General features: G+C 35.5%; 1 protein-coding gene and 1 long non-coding RNA gene across 6 annotated transcripts in view; one reads left to right on the top strand and one right to left on the bottom strand.

Moving 5' to 3' along the window:
• LOC127871071 (protein fuzzy homolog) overlaps positions 1–8,878 on the bottom strand; it is a 48,425-nt gene extending 39,547 nt beyond the window's left edge. For 4 of the 5 annotated variants that reach the window (XM_052413723.1, XM_052413731.1, XM_052413739.1 and 1 more), the window contains exons 1-3: positions 8,104–8,244; positions 2,326–2,447; positions 261–414 (exon numbers count right to left, since the gene is read on the bottom strand). In XM_052413723.1, coding sequence (XP_052269683.1) covers positions 261–414; positions 2,326–2,447; positions 8,104–8,181 — 354 coding nt within the window. In that variant the 5' untranslated portion in view covers positions 8,182–8,244. Of the gene's footprint in view, positions 1–260; positions 415–2,325; positions 2,448–8,103; positions 8,245–8,675 lie in introns of those variants that run through there. The other variant, XM_052413758.1, reaches the window with a different exon arrangement.
• Positions 8,074–20,493, top strand: part of LOC127871105 (uncharacterized) — a 52,251-nt gene continuing 39,831 nt past the window's right edge. The window contains exon 1 of the long non-coding RNA XR_008045099.1: positions 8,074–8,327. This is a non-coding gene — a long non-coding RNA (uncharacterized LOC127871105). The remainder of the gene's footprint in view (positions 8,328–20,493) is intronic.

The raw sequence follows: 20,493 nt of genomic DNA, 5'->3' as shown, positions 1-20,493 counted from the left end.
ACAATTTTGTTCTCAATTTTAAAGCATTTGTCAAAAGCAACGAAAAAACAACACAAAATTTACGTCATAACTATGGGATTTTTTCAAATCCATAAGGCCCAAGCCCAATTCCCAAAATTGTGGAAAACTCTGAAAAATATCATTTATATATATATTATTATAAATTGCAATATTAGTAATATTGTACTGTAATGGTACTTAACCTACTCCAAATATATGCAAGGAAATAAAGTGAAGTAAACTCAACATTTAATACATACTCGGACATCTTTCTTGAAACGCTCCACATTTTTTATGGCCTTGACATCCTCTCTGCCTAGCAACAGCACCATGATACTGAGCACGTAACCAATGAAGTTCATCATGTGACAGTCGTCTGCATGGTCATCCTCTGCCACCGCTATCAGTGTCACGCTGAACAGTTAATTGTTATGGTGAAACAAATTATTCAAGTATAAAATGTGTTGCTGATAAAGCAACAATTGGGTTGCCTTAAAATCTGAACAATCTTGATCAGGGCTTTCATAAGACTCAAAAGTCAAACAAAAGAAACAAACAAGAGATGTGTTCATCAGAAACACAATGCCCCCTACTGCGCTGCTTTGAAATAAAATTTCTATTTATGATTATCAACCCTACCATTCACAAATTAGTACAGGAAAGAAATGATAATTATATCATAAAAAAACCTTTGATAAATCAATCATTTGAGTTACAAAATAATCAAAATAAAAAATCTGTACAGTAACTTTGAAAAGAACTTAAATTCTTGGTAAGGAAATATATAATCCGAGATTTATAATTATATTAATTACTTCCCTCTAAATAATTGTCTCTAACAAATCTCTCTTTTTAGTAGCAAATAATTAAAAGCCACTACAGTGACTGTAGATTCACCACTCAAAATGTGCAGCTCCATGAGATACACATGCATGCCAAATATCAAGTTGCTATGTTCAATATTGAATAATTATCTCCCTTTAAAGCTTATTACTTCCCTTGGATTTGTATTTTTGACCTTAGACCTTGAAGGATGACCTTGACCTTTTACAACGATGTGTTTGTCAGAAACACAATGCAGCCTACTGCGCCGCTTTGATTTATTTAACAAAAATATATAATTTGGAAGGTCAGATAATTATGTCCATTTTAAAGCTTATTACTTCCCTTTTTTGACCCAGCATGACCCATCTTCGAACTTGACCTAGATATTGTCTAGATACAACTTCTTACCAAGTTTCGTAAAGATCGGATGAAAACAATTTGAATCAGAGAGCGGACACAAAAGTGTGACAGACTGACTGACAGAATGACAGTGCGAAAACTATATACCCCTTTTCTTCGAAAGAGGGCATAAAAAGTCAAAACTGAGTCATGGGGTAACATGTCTATGAAGTAAATGCAGAGGTCTTAGGATTTTTTCTAGTTTGTTCATTATAATTTTAACTCTTGCGTTTGAAAAAAAGAAGAGTTAAAAAATTATACAAGCAAGAATTCAAGATTCAAACAGTATAAATGAGAATCCATTTTGATCATACTGATTATTTTAACTAAAAACATAACAGTTTCCCACTGATTCATTCTTTTTTTATAAATAAAATGGCAGGGCGAGGCCTCTGAAGGGTAGGGGAAGGGCGTCCTTCCATTTAGGCCTAGCTGGAGCACTATAACTAAAATAAAATCAGCACATGTATCATTGTATTTCACAGAATTGTTGAAATTCTTGAAGTACAATTTTGGTATAAAGGGATAACTTATCATAAAGCTTAGAAACATATGTTTCTTAAAAAAAATTATTTCATAAATCATAAGAAAATTTCAGGAGAAATTATTTTATGGAAAATTCAATTGGTATAGATAATTACGTGTATATTCTGATTTTTAGAAGCTGTTTCATGACAAAATTTGAGTTCTGACCTCTAAGTGTGACCTTGAATTTTGATGTAAGAAGACAGGTGTTACATGCAACATGATGTCTTATAGTGGGTTTGCATCAGAGCCAAATTATTTTAAAATCCATTTATATAAGGTGGATACTGGAATTTTCAAGCTGTTTAAGGCCCAATTTGATCTTTGACCTCTTAGTATGACCATGACCTTTGAGGAAGGGAGGTTGATAATTCATGCAGCTACCTGTCTCATAAAGGTGGCCATTCAAAGGTATTTTCTTTTAGAACCCATCAATATATGGCTAAGTTATTGCTGAGACTGGTAACTTAGCTATGCAACTACTATATGCTTTATTCTGTACAGGGGTGAGCTGCACACAAAAAATGTTTTCATAAAAATTTGAACACCACACAAATGCAAAAACTTTTTTCTAACCTGTCGTAGAATGATTTCCACACAATTTTCGAGTCATCAGTTACTGTTGAAACTAGCTGAACGTCATGAGAATTGGCAAACATATGGACTCCATTCAGGGAGCCGATTACTGGAAATGGCAGCTGAAAGCAACATTCGTATATCAACATACATTCTGAACCTTTTTTCTCCCAGTTTTGACAAGAGATTCATGTGTTTGATGTATGAGTTTATGAGTCTACTTTTTATTAATTTCAGCTTGATACTATCAGCATTTTGGTCTTATAAAGTCACTTATGACTAACTGGTATTGTACATGATTGCCACCACTTGCAGATTTTGTTCTTTCTTTCTTACATGTATCTAGCAGTGTTTTTTTACAATTGGAGTAAAGATGGCAGTGAGCATCAGAATTTTATGACAAAAGGTGAATTTCAAATATATTATACCTAGTTTAAAGAGATTTTTTAAATACTTTGCAATAAATGCTTAATTATTTTTATATGTTCAAACTTGGTACAATGAAAAAGCCGCCAATAAAATTTACTTTAAGGGGGCAACTTTCAAGTCATTATAGGGGGAAAAATATATAACTTTTTAACTGGGGATGGGGTTAAATTTTGGTTCCAAGTAACATTTTTTAATAACGGCTAATTAAAGTGCTCATTTAAATAAAAACTGTAAAAAAATAATATGCTGTTAAAAATCCATATATTGCATAATTAATATCAAATTGGTGGATTGGAAGTTACATAAGTAATTTAAAATTTACAGGAGCAGTGCCAAAATCTGCCATATTTTGAAGGGACATAAATAATATTTTAACAAGAATGCTATTGTCAATAAGGTGACCTCGTTAGTAAAAAGCAGTTTCAGTTAAGTCAGTAAAAAGCTATTTCAGGAAATGATAGGACACAGTTTCATTTTATTTCTCTTATTTTACCTATGAACTTTAATTGTGACATTGACCTTTGACCTTAGGACTTTTTCACAGCATGTGCCACACAGTATGCTTGAAACTACTATGTTGTTATTTTAAACTCTTCAATTTCTCAATACTTCATTTTGACCTTTGACCTTGATTTGTGATGTTGACCTTAGATCTAGTGACCTGATTATTGCCTGCAATACTCTGTCTGATTATGCTGATCACATATGGCAAGCTATTTGAAAATCGCTGCTGAACACATTTATGCTCCAGACAAAAATTGAATACAACATTTAGAATAGGAAAAATAATTGGCAATATTGAAGACCTTAATTTCATAAACAATATATCTGCAAAAGTGCTTAAATCGACCAACCTTTAAAAAAAGTTATGATGCTTTTAAAACAATATCTGTCATAGAATATGTTTAGTTAAGAAAGTTCTATTTTGTTCAAAACCTAAAATAACAACATTTGTTTATACAGAGTTATTTCCCAGTTGTTTAAAGTGATATGATTGTGTAAAGTCTTTAATCAGGTACTGTTATAAAATTTTGTTTTAAATGTTTACAGGTTTTTTTCTGTCCTGATGTGTCAATATGTGTTGATTAAAAAAAAAATTGGTGTATTTTGTCTATAAAAAATTCCCAAATTTGCCACTTTATCGATTTTAAAATTCCCAATTTGACCAGACTCCTTTTCCCAAAAGCTAAAAAAAAACCTGCTTTACCATTATTTGTATATGTATATAATAATAATAATAAGTAAATATTAATTCAGTGTTGCAATGTCTTTAAATACCAAATTTATGCTCTGCATAACAAACAGAACTGAAGGTGGACCCAACAGGTGAAGGACAAATGATGTGATTACTACATGCCTCCCTTCAGGGGCATCAATAAACACACACATTCAGTCCAATTTATATGATTCCATCTAAAAAGAATCAACTAAATCACAAACAACTTGTAACAAAGAATGTTTCAAGCTTCAATGTTAATTTCACCATTTCAGGTCCCTTTGCATTGGGTAAAATTGCGTTGTTTTGACTAAAATTGGGAAATATGCTGCTGATTTTTTTGGCTAAAATACTTAAAAGTTGAGAATAAAAATGATTTGTATAATATATTTACTTAGGTCTACTTTTAGAGCTGGATTTGAGATAAATTAAATCTTGATACTTACACAAAAAAAATTAATAAACTCTTCAATTGGGTATTTTTAGGTCCAATTTGGGTTAAATGTAATATCTTTTTTTCTATTGGGAATGGGGCCCCATATCAACCCGAATATAAACAAAAAACAACACTGAGCATCATCAGGAGAAAAGTAGACCAAGACTCCCATTCTTAACAGTGTCTGTGTTAGTCCTGGATGCAGCAACAGCCAACAAACGGCATCAACTCAGAGGGATCTACAAAATGTGCTTTTGAATTTTAGTCCAGTAGATCTCCTCCCACTGCAGAATGCACAGTAATAACAAGATGTGTTTGTGAAATGTCCCCCTATATGACGTTTGACCTTGAAGGATGACCTTGACCTTGACCCTTCACCACTCAAAATGTGCAGCTCCATGAGATACACATGCATTTCAAATATAAAATTGCTAGCTTCAATATTGCAGAAGTGACATTACATGAGCAATTTTGACCCATATATTTGACCTTGAAGGATGACCTTGACCCTGACCTTTCACCACTCAAAATGTGCAGCTCCATGAGATACACATGCATGCCAAATATCAAGTTGCTATCTTCAATATTGCAAAAGTAATCATAAAATAAGCGATTTGGGCCACATATATTTGACCTCTGACCTTGAAGGATGACCTTGACCTTTCACCAATCAAAATGTGCAGCTCCATGAGATACACATGCATGCCAAAAATCAAGTTGCTATCTTCAATATTGCAAAAGTATTCATAAAATAAGTGATTTGGGCCACATATATTTGACCTCTGACCTTGAAGGATGACCTTGACCTTTCACCACTCAAAATGTGCAGCTCCATGAGATACACATGCATGCCAAATATCAAGTTGTTATCTTCAATATTGCAAAAAATATTCATAAAATGAGCAATTTTGGTCACATATATTTGACCTCTGACCTTGAAGGATGACCTTGACCTTGAACCACTCAAAATGTGCAGCTCCATGAGATACACATGCATGCCAAATATCAAGTTGCTATATTCAATATAGCAAAAGTTATTGCAAAATGTTAAAGTTGGCGCAAACAGACCAACAGACCAACCAACAGACAGGGCAAAAACAATATGTCCCCCACTACTATAGTGGGGGACATAAAAAGGCAGACAGAACAGATAAGAATATCGTGCAAGATGAGAAACGGGGGAATAGAATACATGATCGATAATGCAGTTCCTGTCCAGAACTAGACATTGAATGTGCATGCGCGAAATACATAGTTAAAGGGCTTAAATGTACGAGACATGGTGTAAAGAGTGACAGAAAAGCTACCAACACCTTCAAGACTATTACCGGGCTCATCTTCCAACTGCTTACAGGGCACAATAGACTAAATCACAACACAAAGAGCCCAAGTTGTGAAACCAGCAAAACAGCTGTAAGCATCCGTCAGGAATCCAGCGACCATTAACAGTCAAGCGTAAAAATATGGTCAGAAACTAAAATTCTGAAACAATTCAAGAAGCCCAAACAGGCAAAGGCTATGCAACCACAGGGGGTAAGCATGTGGCTATATTTATTAGTAAAAACATCATTTTGAATGAGAAATAATCAAATTAAAATGAAAAAACAACTTCTCTGAAAACAAAATTCACTATCAAATATATATATATATATATAACAAGGTATTCAATTAAAAATGACCCAAAAACAGGGTGCATCGCTTTGAACAGCCGTAACTTTATTTTATGCAGAAATTTCCATGAACTCCGTCTTATTCAATGCAGAAATGACTTTCCGTTCTGGAAATGTACATATCTTGTAATATTTTTACAAACACCGGGTCAAATTTTATGAAATAACACAAAAGTGAATTTTTTTCTCCAGAGGATTTGATTTTTCGTTATAATTTGATTATTTTTCATTCAAAATGATGTTTTTACTAATTTTTATCATAGCCACAAGCTAACCACCTGTGTCTGCAACCATCCGTTTCATCTTTGCCTCTGATCTCCAAATGTAGCAGCATTCGATAACATGGATCCAAATATAAAAGTTCTTTTATACATTTTTGTATTATCAATTTTATAAAATTGAAAACAAGCCCCCTTTAAAGGGGCCTTTTCACAGTTTGGAAAATTGACAAAATTAAAAAAAAATTGTTCCAGAATTGCAAATTTTCCTTGTTGTTATGATATTTGTGAGGAAACAGTATAACTGAACATTTACCATGTTCTAAAATATCCATTATATGCATCTTTTGACGATTTAAAAACCTGAAAATTATAAAGCGTTGCAATGCGAAGCGATTGAATAATTTGGAGAGTTTTGTTGTTGTCCATATATTTTGTGATACCATGAGAATCGCTTTTATAAAGTTTACAATTCATCACTAGTTTTATGAGCATGGATGGCAAAGTGGTCTATGCGATACCACTCTACCCCAAGGTTCAGTGGTTCTGTAGTGATTTAAGGTCACTTCCAACAGCCTTGCTGTTGAGCTAGCTTTTCAGCAACTTGGTGAGAGTGTCTGACTACTTCTCCTGAGGTCGTGGGTTCAATCCCATATTGGAGCTCCGTATTTTTACAATATTGGTGACGAGGCAAACACCAACTGTGATTCAGAACGTGGGTGTGAGCTGTCTAATGGCTTCAAGGAGCCGCTTGTGAAGCGGTCGACACTATACCAAAGTGTCAATGTGACATGCGGCTGCTGTAGCAGGCATGTCTGGCCTTGAAACATTAAGAGGGGGAGGAGTGTAGTGATTAAAGATCACTTCCAACAGCCTTGCTGTTGAGCTAGCTTTTCATCGAAGTGGTTAGAGTGTCTGACTACCACTCAGGAGGTCGTGGTTTCGATCCCCCATTGGAACTCTAATTTTTACAATAGTTCGAGCCCAATTGAAGATTACTTTTTTTCTTTCTTTAATTGTATTCTTATTTTTACTGGAGCTTTTTAGATGAAATGTTTACATGTATGAATATGAAGCATTTAATGACAACAGTCATCAGTTAGAGGCTGTGCAGCGAAGAGCAGTGTTATTCATCACAGGCAATTACAGGACCACAAGCAGCACTAGCCAGTTGATCTTGGGCTACCTATCCTAGAACTCTGCCGCCAGCACTCAAAACTCCTGATGATTTATCTGATCACCTATGGTCTTCCCGACATTCCAGCAACCGATCCCCTCTGGCAATCGATCACATCTACACGAGGACACGGGCTAGAAGACATGGATGGTGCAGTGGTCCGGTACTGGATACCATACTGCAGAACAGACACCTACCGCACTCCTTCTTCTGTTCACCTCTGGAGCTCGATTGTGGACCCAGATACCAAAGCACCTCACAGTTCTACAGACCCCAGAGTCATTCAGGGAATAAATAGCCGGCCTCCAATTCAAACATGAAGCTTAAATCGATCCTGACTGTACATATTATGAATACTAAGGTTTTAATTCTTTAACTGCACTCTCACAATCACCTTGTAAATGAAAAATGTACGAGTATGCTACAAAGTAAGATTTGTACATCACATGGAAGAAGAAGACAAACATCAACACATGCCAAAATCTGTGAAAAGGCCCCTTTAAACACATATGATAGGATAAAACATCTGAGGACAAATAATCACATTCACCGGTATTTTGTAAACAGATAAATTTAAAATAAAGTTAAATATTTTAATGGCATTTTATCATTTAACTAAATGTAAAAGTTACCGATTTTAACCCGCTTCTGTTTCTCGCAAATATAGGCACACCACCACTTGTTGTAAGGCAAAAAACATAAGCAGCCATGTCTGTTCGTAACCGACTATTCGCATGACGACACAAGTCGGGATGGGTACGAATTATGCCAATCATAACAACGACTGTATTTTTGGAAGGTTTATACTAAATTGTTTGCAGTTTTATTGTTATTGTTGTACAAATAAAGATTTCTGGTAAGTATTCGCGTATAACTGAATAGTTGTCATTGTTATACAGAGATAAAAAGACCGTGTTTCCGTGCTATGTTGAAATGAAAGTGGCCATTCGTACAAACACCAAACGTACCAAAGAGGATCGTGAACTTGAAATAACGCAACTTTGTTATAACATGATATTGTTTGCATATAATCATTTAGTTCATTTTACATAATAGCAATGGCTAATACTTATATGAATGTTTAAAATAGTTTAATTTTTGTCATTCTGAAATCATGCAACTAAAAAACTTATGGAACAGGTTGTGGATGAATCGGATGACGGGCTTTTGTAATTTATATTGGAATATTGTGTTGTATATTCACCAACTAGATAGCTTTTCCAGAAAAATTATTCATTTGTATGCTGCAAAATGTTATAACCAGTAGTCCATATAACCATATGTAAGCACTGGAATCTATGGCTTTTTTGGAAGGCGCGGAATTTACACTGTTTGAATGCTGAATTTATCTCATACTATTCATATGAACCTACACATTTTTAATCAAACTTTTTTATCATCAGTAGCATGCACATCAAGAGGATATTTATACATATTTAAGAAAATAATAACACATTAACCATGTGCTATGGGCAACTTGCACATTGCAGATTGTACATTTTGCATAGAGCATTCAAGGCCAATTCAGCTTAGGCTAAGCTTGTAAGACACTTTAGGCACATGCATTAAACCCCCGTTTCGCAGAGCACAACTCATGTATATTAAGTTTGTGTTAAGCAAGTTTAGTTTAAAAGTTTGAAGTGTAAGTAGGTTACAGGCTGTCCTTGCAAGGGACAGGATTTTTGGACATTTATAGGATCAAGGCTTCAAATCTTCATGGTATAATGCAGTTTTTGTTATATGTGTATACAAATCAAAAATGTTTGTAATTCAACTGCACCTGTAAATGATCCAAGCAAGTGCTGGTTTTTTTACTGCTGGTATGGGACTCGGTCCCAAGACCCACTGGATAGTACTTAGCCTATCATTCTAACAACTGACACATTGATTCATTCCATAATTATAGACATTGTTTAACACTTCCATCTTGTATTCTGTCAACTAGAAAGCAAAAGTGATTTTAAAATTTCACTTTTTGTATGCAAAATATTTCGTGCCCATAACAGCTCCCATAATGCTCGGCGGTAAATTACACAGTTTAGTATTTCTCGCTGTTTACATATGCAGCAACTTAAGTCTGGAGGGAGATATTGTGCTGTAATTTTCTGTGTAGCTAGCTTAAATACAGACCTTGCTTGCAAACTAAATTAAATTCACCTCATTTTCTTGGTTGGAAACAATAATTTCTTGGCATGGTCACATTTCTTGTTGATGAATTTTCATCTTTAACTACTACATTTATTGAGATATTCATGAAAACGTAATTCAATGGCAGCTGCAATTGTTTTGTTACTGGCAACCTGATACTATATCATCTAATATTGTGCTTTACACATCAACTTCATTGTATTATTGGCATCATCTTTCAGCTACTGTTCTATTACAGGTACCCTGGTTCTGTTTGCTCTGTTGTTATAATCTTTCAGCTACTGTGCTATTACTGCTACCCTGGTTCTATTTGCTCTGTTGGCATCATTATTATCTTTCAGCTACTGTGCAATTATTGGTACCCTGATTATATTTGCTCTGTTGGCATCATCTTTCAGCTACTGTGCTATTACTGGTACTCTGGTTCTATTTGCTCTGTTGGCATCATCTTAGCTACTGTTCTATTACTGGTACCCTGGTTCTATTTGCTCTGTTGGCATCATCATCATTTTCAGCTACTGTGCTATTACTGGTACCCAAGTTCTATTTGCTCTATTGGCATCATCATCATCTTTCAGCTACTGTGCTATTACTGGTACACTTGTTCTATCTGATCTGTTGGCATCATCTTTCAGCTACTGTGCTATTACTGGTACCCTGGTTCTATTTGCTCTGTTGGCATCATCATCATTTTTCAGCTACTGCACTATTACTGGTACCCTTATTATATTTGCTCTGTTGGCATCATCTTTCAGCTACTGTGCAATTACTGGTACCTAAGTTTTATTTGCTCTGTTGGCATCATCTTTTTAGGTACTGTGCTATTACTGATACCATGGTTTTTTTTGCTATGTTGGCATCATCTTTCAGCTACTTTGTTATTACTGGTACCCTGGTTCTATTTGTTCTGTTGGCATCATCTTTCAGCTATTGTGCTATAACTGATTATCCCAGGTTCTATTTGCTCTGTTGGCATCATCTTTCATCTAATGTGATTTTACTGGTACACTTGTTCTATCTGCTCTGTTGGCATTATCTTTCAGCTACTGTGCTATTACTGGTACACTTGTTCTATTTGCTTTGTTGGCATCATCTTTCAGCTACTGTGCTATTACTGGTACAGTTGTTCTATTTGCTCTGTTGGCATCATCTTTCAGCTATTGTGCTATTACTGGTACACTTGTTCTATTTGCTCTGTTGGCATTATCTTTCAGCTACTGTGCTATTACTGGTACACTTGTTCTATTTGCTTTGTTGGCATCATCTTTCAGCTACTGTGCTATTACTGGTACACTTGTTCTATTTGCTCTGTTGGCATCATCTTTCAGCTATTGTGCTATTACTGGTACACTTGTTCTATTTGCTCTGTTTGCATCATCTTTCAGCTACTGTGCTATTACTGGTACACTTGTTCTATTTGCTCTGTTGGCATCATCTTTCAGCCACTGTGCTATTACTGATACCATGGTTCTTTTTGCTCTGTTGGCATCATCTTTCAGCTACTGTGCTATTTCTGGTACACTTGTTCTATCTGCTCGGTTGGCATCATCTTTCAGCTATTGTGCTTTTACTGGTACCCTGGTTCTATTTGCTCTGTTGGCATCATGTTTCAGCTATTGTGCTATTACTGGTACACTTGTTCTATTTGCTCTGTTGGCATCATCTTTCAGCTACTGTGCTATTACTGGTACCCTGGTTCTATTTGCTCTGTTGGCATCATCTTTCAGCTATTGTGCTATTACTGGTACCCTTGTTCTATCAGATCTGTTGGCATTATCTTTCAGCTACTGTGCTTTTACTGGTACACTTGTTCTCTTTGCCCTGTTGGCATCATCATTCAGCTACGGTGCTATTACTGGTACCCTGGTTCTATTTGCTCTGTTGGCATCATCTTTCAGCTATTGTGCTATTACTGGTACCCTTGTTCTATTTGCTCTGTTGGCATCTTCTTTCAGCTACTGTGCTATTACTGGTACCCTTGTTCTACTCTGTTATTTTGCGATAACTGTAGTACAAGTGCCAATGAAAAATTTAAAACAATTTTAGGTTCTTTTTCAAGCAATAATTCTTATCAGTACCTGTCAATTTTACTGTATGTAAGTGAATATTGATATTAATAGTTTTAGCTGTCAATGAATTATCACCCTATAAATCACCACTTGTTAAGGTGAATTTTACGAGCAACTCTGAAACTTTGTATTGATTTTAAGCTAACAGTTTCCATGTAAACCTTTCCTGACCATAAGACACATGTTTCTTGCAAATTTAATAAAAAGATTATTGCTTCTTGCTTTCATGAATAAGTCAATAACGGCTGTACATTACACTTAGAAATGAATGAGACAAAAACCTCTTTGGAGTGTTTTAATATACTTGAGAATGGCTAGCAATTTTATGAGGCAGAATTGTATCTATTTGTTACAGTTATTGCTTTGATAAGCTAATAGAGCCATTACCCCATGTGTTTGCTGTATGTAGATAAGTGTTATTTTATGCTAAAGATAGAATTTTAATTCACATCATGAACATTCAGTATCTAAAGTCTTATTTTGGAAATGTAAGTCTAATTCCTTGTCAACTTTAATGATTTTCCTGATCAGATTTATTTCACCCATGCTGTAATATTGGATTTCTGACAATATCTAATAGAATGCTTCCAGTTTTTGGTGACACTTTGAAATTAACTTAGTTTTCAGGGGAAGCTTAGTAAGATCCTGTCAGTGTGGTTCAAGTTTTGTTGTGTGGTGCTTTTTCACATTTTATACTTGAGTACAGAAAATTCTAACGTAATTTAAACTCTTACTATTTACAGACATGGCATGATATGAAAATGGGATAAACAATCAATTTTAAGCTCTTTTTTCTGAACTAAAATTATTTACTAAAGTATTTATTACTTTTCATACTGGTTCCATGTTTATATACATTTAGTAATATAAAAGTAGTAGTTGTAGCAGCCAACCTTTTTATGTAAATAAACAGTCACCCATAAAACTTGCTGCTATTCAAATGAGCTGCGTTCTGAGAGAATTGGGCATAATGCATGTGCGTACAGTATCGTCCCAGATTAGCCTGTGCAGTCTGCACAGGCTAATCAGGGACGACACTTTCTGCTTTTATGGCATTTTTAGTTTCAAGGAAGTCCCTCGTTACCGAAAATCATGTTAAGGCGGAAAGTGTTGTCCCTGATTAGCTTGTGCGGACTGCACAGGCTAATCTGGGACGAAACTTTATGCACATGCATTATGCCCAGTTTTCTCAGAACAATGCTCAAATATACTCAAATAACAGAAACATACCAAACATGAAGTGAGCACAAGTATGTTATAAGGCATTTGATCTGCAGGGTTACCAGTTGACGAAATCAGGTTGCCTTATTTTGTACTAAATTTAACATTTTTCATAGTCACCCTTACCAAGACATGATATTCTCAAAATAAATTGCGAAAATTGATTCAAAATTAATTGCGAAAATTTATTCAAAATTTGTTGTGAAAATCGATCAAGGTGTTCTGTTTTTTAACAGTCTATACTGTGAATGTTAATATTACCGCCACCTCCACATACTTACAAAGCAACTGGTTACTAACAATATGTTCAATGCATCATGTAGTAATTAGCTTCTATAGTCACACTCTTATCATTCTGTTCACAGACGAGCAAAAAAAAACCAAACAAAGGCACTTACTTATGTGTAAATGGGGTCAGCCGATATTTCGAGCAGTTTGGATATCATATTCTCTCTGACAAAAATTCATTTGAGCAAGCAAGTGGATATACTTGTCTATTCTTTGTAAATGCATTACTTTCAATGCATTAAACACTATTTGGTTTTATTAGGACTGGTGCAATTTCAGAATGTTTGGAATTTTTTTCAAGACAGCTATTGGCTGCATTGTTGAAGTTACACATTAGTGTTGCCTCTGAGAAAACTGGCCTTAATGCATGTGCGTAAAGTGTCGTCCCAGATTAGCCTGTGCAGTCCGCTTAAGTTTATCAGGGATGACACTTTCCGCTTTTCTGGTAGTTTTAGTTTCAAGGAAGTTCCTCCCAGGCCTTTTCTGCTCCATTTTGGGAAAACGCCACACTGGAATTTTGGGAATTTCGTGTCGTGAAAAACACCAATTTGGGGGAAAAAAAATCGCAAAACTGGCTCAATTGGGAAAAATAATCGCATGTAAATAGTGTTTCTTAATATTTCAAAGAAGCCCTTTACAGGTAAATAACGACTACTTTGATAACATATGATTAAAATTTTACAAAATATTATGAACATGTGTGAAAAGTGCAGGGTTTTTATCTGATTTTGGAGAAAGGGCCTGGCCTTTTTTGAGGGGAAAAAAATCGCGCCAAATGCCGGATTTGGGGGAAAATAAGGAAAGTCTTAAATAATCAATTTAACATATTTTACTGTTTTTAAAACAAAGTCAAGGCAACAGATAATTTAATTATGCAATATTTTTCTATTTTCTACACTGGATCAGGTTAACTTATATATTTAAATGTTAAAAAAAAAAAATATATATATTTTATTTTATTTTGGAATTGGGATTTTTTTTTTCAATTGGGAATAAAACAACCAGATTTGCATTGGGAATGGGGCCGATATTCGGACCCGTGGCATAGGGCGGAAAAGGCCTGCCTCCTTACGGAAAATCAAATAAAGGCGGAAAGTGTCGTCCCTGATTAGCCTTGGACGACACTTTAGGCACATGCATTATGCCCAGTTTTCTCAGAATGCGACACATTTGATCCTTTTGGTTATGGTTTAAATCCCTAAATTGGCTGTCCAGCCCCAACAAGGTCAGATCTGACAGTCATTGTCATTAGATATATGAACTGAAATATCATTATACAGAATTATTCAGCCTTAAAATAACTAGTTGAAAACAATTTGTTTAATTTCTTCATATGAAGTGAAAAATACTGGCATCAGGAAGCATCACAAAAATGTTTTTTTTTCTTTCAAAGCAAATTGGCATTATAAGTATGAGTAGCCTCCCATTGCATAAGATGTGCAACTCGGACATTATCCCCCGGGTAAGCTTACAACAACTGATAATGGCAAGCATTCATGTATTGCTTAATAGCATGAAAGAAAATTGATTGCAAAACCACAATTTAAATACTTCTGCCTTCACACTTAAAATCTTAATAGTTTGATGCTTAAATGTGTTAAGTCTGTCAGCATAAACTGCTTCAAGTTTGTGAAGTTTAATACTCACTGGGGGCTGACGAGGTCAAAGCGTAGTCCGTTTTGCTATGACGTCGGGTATATGTTTTACTACGAAAACATTGTTTAAATACACATGACATAGAGAACGGATTAGTCGAAAATTGTGTTTAAAACGGGTAAGATTATGCTTTTCTAATAACAAAACTCTGAATTTAAGCACAATGACATTTCATAGGTCTGTTACATCAAATTATAATCCAAGATGTGTCTGGTTTATGCGGTTAAACCTGAAATATACGCTGATTTATCAAACCGAAGTCAAGTTTAACTTAAAAAAGGCAATTAAGGTTTACAACTGTGTTTAATTTTACAATTTCCATATAGATCTATGTATTGTTAAGCCACTGGTGTGTTTAGAAATGTGTAGGGTGACCCAGTTTTCAGAAATAAAGGCTAAATATTATTAATAGGCATGATAATGTCTCTTACAGTATACGTATATGCCTTGCTACGACAACGCTTTAGCGTGTATGTGTTTCTCACCGAAGACGTATTGGTTATCTCTCAAAGGCAAAATAAAGAACAGTTTTTTTAAATACAGAGTCATTAAGTGGCTGGATGTTTCCTTTGAGGAAGAGGTAGTAACAACAGCACAACATGACCCGAGACGCACAGTCGACATGGAAATGCACATTATTATTATATAATTAAATTCACGACTAGGCCAAAGGAAACTATTAAAATCGAAAATCCATATATAAGATGACAGTTGAGAGTCGAGAACCTAATGTCGTCGGTCTCAATAATAATGACGCATCTTCAACTTGTGACAATCCCTTATACGTTCATTTTGATAGAAACCGACGATAGGTTTTCAGCATACGGTACTCTTTATCAAATAACTTTCGATTCTCGTTATCCCCAACTCGCTTATCTCGAAACTCTGCTTATGTCAAAGTAAATCCCATGTCCCAACTTTGATCATTATTGATCTCATACGGATTTTGATTTTTGCATTGTTTATATCAAAGCGATTTTCTTCAAATCGGTTATCGTCAACTAATTTTGAGATGAATTTCATGTTCGTATACATAGTTTTACCTGTAAAATCCACACCTGCAACAGCCGTAAGGTGTGGAACGTAGGACCCCAATGGCACAAATCCGCAATTGCCTAATCAATATATTGTTGTAAAGGTGTGGCAGTGGGTTTCTGTCACAGGTTATTGTTTACTGCGTACATAACGGCAGGTAAATTTACATCATGTTACAATGCGGTTAAGGCCCAGTCTCAATATGATGCCGGCGGAGCCCCAGTGCGTGATCAGGCATCTACCAGGATGAACCGGGGCCCTACTGGGATGAATCGGTGCTCCACCGGGATCAACCAGGGCTCCACCGGGAAAGTATTAAAATGTTTAATACCTCCGTGATGAACCGGAAGTCATCGGGTAGGACCGGCAACGACCGGCGTGGCACCGGTAACAACCGGGACTGCACCGGGAACAACCGGGACGGCACCTTAGCTCCACCGGGGCCCAAACACACCATGGCAGAGCTACGACAACGCACCGGTGGAGCCCCGGTGAATGCCGGCAGAGTCCCTTTTTAGCTACGTTACATAAGTAAACCTGTGCTCTGACAATGCCGTCCCAGTTGTTCCCGGTGCAGTCCCGGTTGTTTCCAGTGCCAAGCCGGTCATTGCCGGTCCTTCCCGGTAACTCCTTGTTCATCCCAGAGGTGTTAAACATTTGAATACTTTCCCGGTGGAGCCCCAGTTGTCCCCGGTTAAACCGGGGCGTTGTCTCAGCTTAAGCGGGGTCTGAACCGTTATAGCCCCGGTGAGTGCCGGCGTAGTGACGGTATACCAGGGCTCTGCCGGGCCTCTGCCGGCTTTCACCGGGTTCAACCTTTTCGTTTGGATGTTCATGCGCACAGTGAAGCACGGCATCTTTTGCACTGGGAAATGGCAGTCTGCAGTAACTGCAAACTGCATGTGATATGTCCTGAAATGGATACAGTAACTTCGTTGAGCAACCTATACATTATATTTGTACTTCGTTGCGCAACCAATACATACTCTGTGGGAAACCTATACATAAAGCGACTTGTAATTTCGTTCGAAACAAAGCATTTGAATAATTAAAATACATGTTCGTAACCTGTTTTGTACTTTAAAATGTGTAATGTACACTGAATCGAAGTAACATGTAGTTTTATTTAATTTAAGTTACAGTAATTGGCTATTTTAACAGAATAGCCACCTTATGCATTGCTTCAAATCAAAATATTTTGATTTTAGCTCAAAATAAACTTAAAGGTTGCAACTATGCGCATTTGTTATTAGTTTGTTATTGAAAATAAGTACCTACCATTACTGGATGTTCCGTTCTCTAATCCATAAACACCAGAAAAGATGAAACTCGCCTGATTAAGTAGTGTATTTACACAATGTTTTCGTAGTAAAACATATACCCGACATCGTAGCGAAACGGACTACGCTTTGACCTCGTCAGCCCCCAGTGATACTGGCTGCAGAATTCTCAAATAGTTAAAGAGAAACTCCAAATATACAATATGCCATCATTATGAAGTGTAAATGTGCAAGACACAGTTGCTTGCAGTTATCTATGCATTTGGGTGACAGGGGATATATCAGTGAAAGGGGGGTCCATGAAAATCACATATCTTTAGGGTAGGTGTTACCTATGGTCTTTAAAAATCAATTAGGTATTTATAAGATGTATTTCTTGTGTTAGGTTGTAGAAAGAATGTCTCAACATTTTGGAGAAAAAAAACATTAAAATTAGCCACAGTTTCCTATCAAGGAAATTTTGAATCTTCAAAAAGGAGGTTTTCACTTTTGTCGGAAGTCAATATTTCACGCTGCAGAAACAGAACAAAACTTTGAAGGTAAATTGTGAAAAATCTAAACGTATGGGAGACACTTTTCTAGGTAAATAAACAAAGCACAGAAATGAAATTAATGAGTAATGTAGCCAAAACTAGGATTGCATTCTGTTTGAATGTTCTGTGCATGCCATGAAATGGGTCAAATTTCTCAATTTTTCATTAAAAATGAGGTGGGTGGGGGGAAAGATCAAGGGCCATAGTTTCACAAGTGAAGAAGCCAGCCTTGTCTTTGGCTGTATTTTCAATGTATATTGCCTATGTTATGACACTGACACAAAAAGGCTTTCTTGTGTCACTTTCTGTTTTGATGCAATGGATTTGACTGTTTGTGGCCTTTTGGAACTCGAAATTTGGTCAAAAATATATCCCCTGCCCCCTTAATTGTGTTGTTGTTTCACCCATGAATTTTACTGACACAATGCTGGTTATCAGTCCCCTTTGTTGCAAGGCTTTAGTTGGTTTTAGATTTGAGTACATATTAATATTAATAGGAAAATATATATAAATGATGAATAAGGCAAAAACTTGCTTATATTTGAAATAAACACCTTCCATTTTTGAACATTTTAATCATTGAAAGTCAAAAGCCCCAAACACTTTCAAAAACATTGTAGAATGAGTTCTTATGTAAATCTTACTGACAAAATTTATTAAAATTTTCAGAGACTAACAATTTGCTTATTATTGACCATATAGTTCATCTACACGCGGTAGCTGTTAATACAACTGCAGTAAAGTAAGTTTGTATACTACCTTTTTGCAATTTTACACTAAAGAATATATTCAATATCACCAAACCCTTTCAAACACAATTTAATGTAATTGTCCGATAATCAAAATATGTTCAGTTAAATTATCCTCATTCAATTTCATTAGAACACTGATGCCTGTTAAAAATTAATTGAATTGAATAGACTTGGGCTTTAAATTAGGGACCCGGCTTAAAATTAAGGCCTGGGCTTTAAATTAGGTACCTTTAATAGTGGTTCTCCAAGTATCACTCTTTACAGATACAGATTGAGGTAGAACAAATAGTTCATAGGGCCAGTTGTTTGGGCTCCTTGTTTTTACTATAGTGATAGTGTAAGAATAAATTGTTTATTTTTAGCTCGGCTTTTTCAGAGTAATCCCAAGGTATTGTCATAGCGAGCTCGTCGTGTTGTCCGCCGTTCGCCTGTGTCGTGCTAAAACAGTGACATTTTGCTCTAAAATCAAAGTGCTTCCACCTACAACTTTGAAACTTTATATGTAGATGCACCTTGATGAGTTCTACACGCCACACACATTTTTGGGTCACTAGGTCAAAGGTCAAGGTCACTGTGACCTCTAAAAAAAATAATCTGACAAGCTTTCATTTATTCAAAATTGCACCCGCAGCCGAGCGTTGGCACCCATTATGCGGTGCTCTTGTTTATATTTATGTTAACTTAAGCAGGAAGCAATAATAAAATTACTAAGGATAAGTCAATACAAAAATCAATCAAAAATACAATCAAAAAACTTTTTAAATAACATAGTTATTACAGATATATGTGAAATATATAGTTCAAAAGGATCACAGATAACAAAGGAGTAAATCAACTATAAGGACCTTCCTGTTTCCAGTTGGAATTCAGAAGAGGTAACTGACTATGGTCTCCCATTATTGGTTATGATAATGCAACTGTAATAAGAGCAATAATCAGTCAATAATCAGTAAAAAGAATTAAAATGATTAACTTACGCTTTCTTCTTTTTAAAACATATTGAAATGTACTTAATTAAATATTTTGTCAATGGTTTGCATGATATTTTGATATGAAAGGTGGAAATAATGTAAGTGCTTTTGAATCTTGAGATTTTTCAGTTTTCCGTGGAAATTTTTTATTATTTTCTATTTATCATTTTGTTCCATAATTATACAGTTATTTTAATATATAGGTAAGAATTTTGCAGATGGACATTATTAACTGATAGCTTAACAAGCTGAAAAGAATGTTCAAGCCTGTACAAATATACTTACCAAAGGAATAATATACAAAAAAGTATTTGTGAGATATTGGAACATTTCAAATGGAATCATCTAATCAAATGTTATGGAAGTAAAACATTCATAGCTGGAATGGTAATTAATACTTGATTATGTCTGCCTATAAAGTTCTGAAGTTGTTGTTATTTTCTCCTGACATGTGTTTTAAATTTCACTGGAATTTCAGGCTTTTTGCAAACTGCGTCCCCAAAAAACTTCATGATGAAATGCCTTCGGGCTTCGTTGAACGCAAACAATATATTGCTTTCATTTCCATGTAATTTATTTTCAAATAATTATCACCTTCAGCAACGAAGTACATCAAACTTTAACTCCAAATATGCATATTTCTCCCTGAAATTGATGTAAATTTCAATCAACTTAGTTTTCGAGATGTCCCCCATGGGCTAAGGGTAGTATGCATACAGTGGCGAATGAGTGTTACTTTTTACTTTATCTGATGGAAAGCAATTACATATTTAGAATGACATCATCTGTTGTTAACGAGTGTGCCAACAATAGGATCCTTGAAACGTATTAATTACAAGAGCAATTTTCTGTGCAGAGCGTTCTGAATAGTGCTGTTTGTCATTGGTTTTCGAGTCAAATTTGTGATGCACAGGGGACGACAATATCAAATATCCATGTCAGTTCTTGGTGTACGAAAGAAGTGTAAACATATTGGCTTTGAGTTACATAGTACAAAGCAAGAAGAATAAACAGTCCTGCACTGTAATAAAAACCTCATTTGTTCAGGTTTAAAATAAATGTATTAAAC

This window comes from Dreissena polymorpha, chromosome 1 (assembly GCF_020536995.1).
Source record: "Dreissena polymorpha isolate Duluth1 chromosome 1, UMN_Dpol_1.0, whole genome shotgun sequence".
Taxonomy (NCBI): domain Eukaryota; kingdom Metazoa; phylum Mollusca; class Bivalvia; order Myida; family Dreissenidae; genus Dreissena; species Dreissena polymorpha.
Note: the sequence above shows the minus strand (reverse complement) of the source record. Positions and strands in the feature narration are given on the sequence as shown.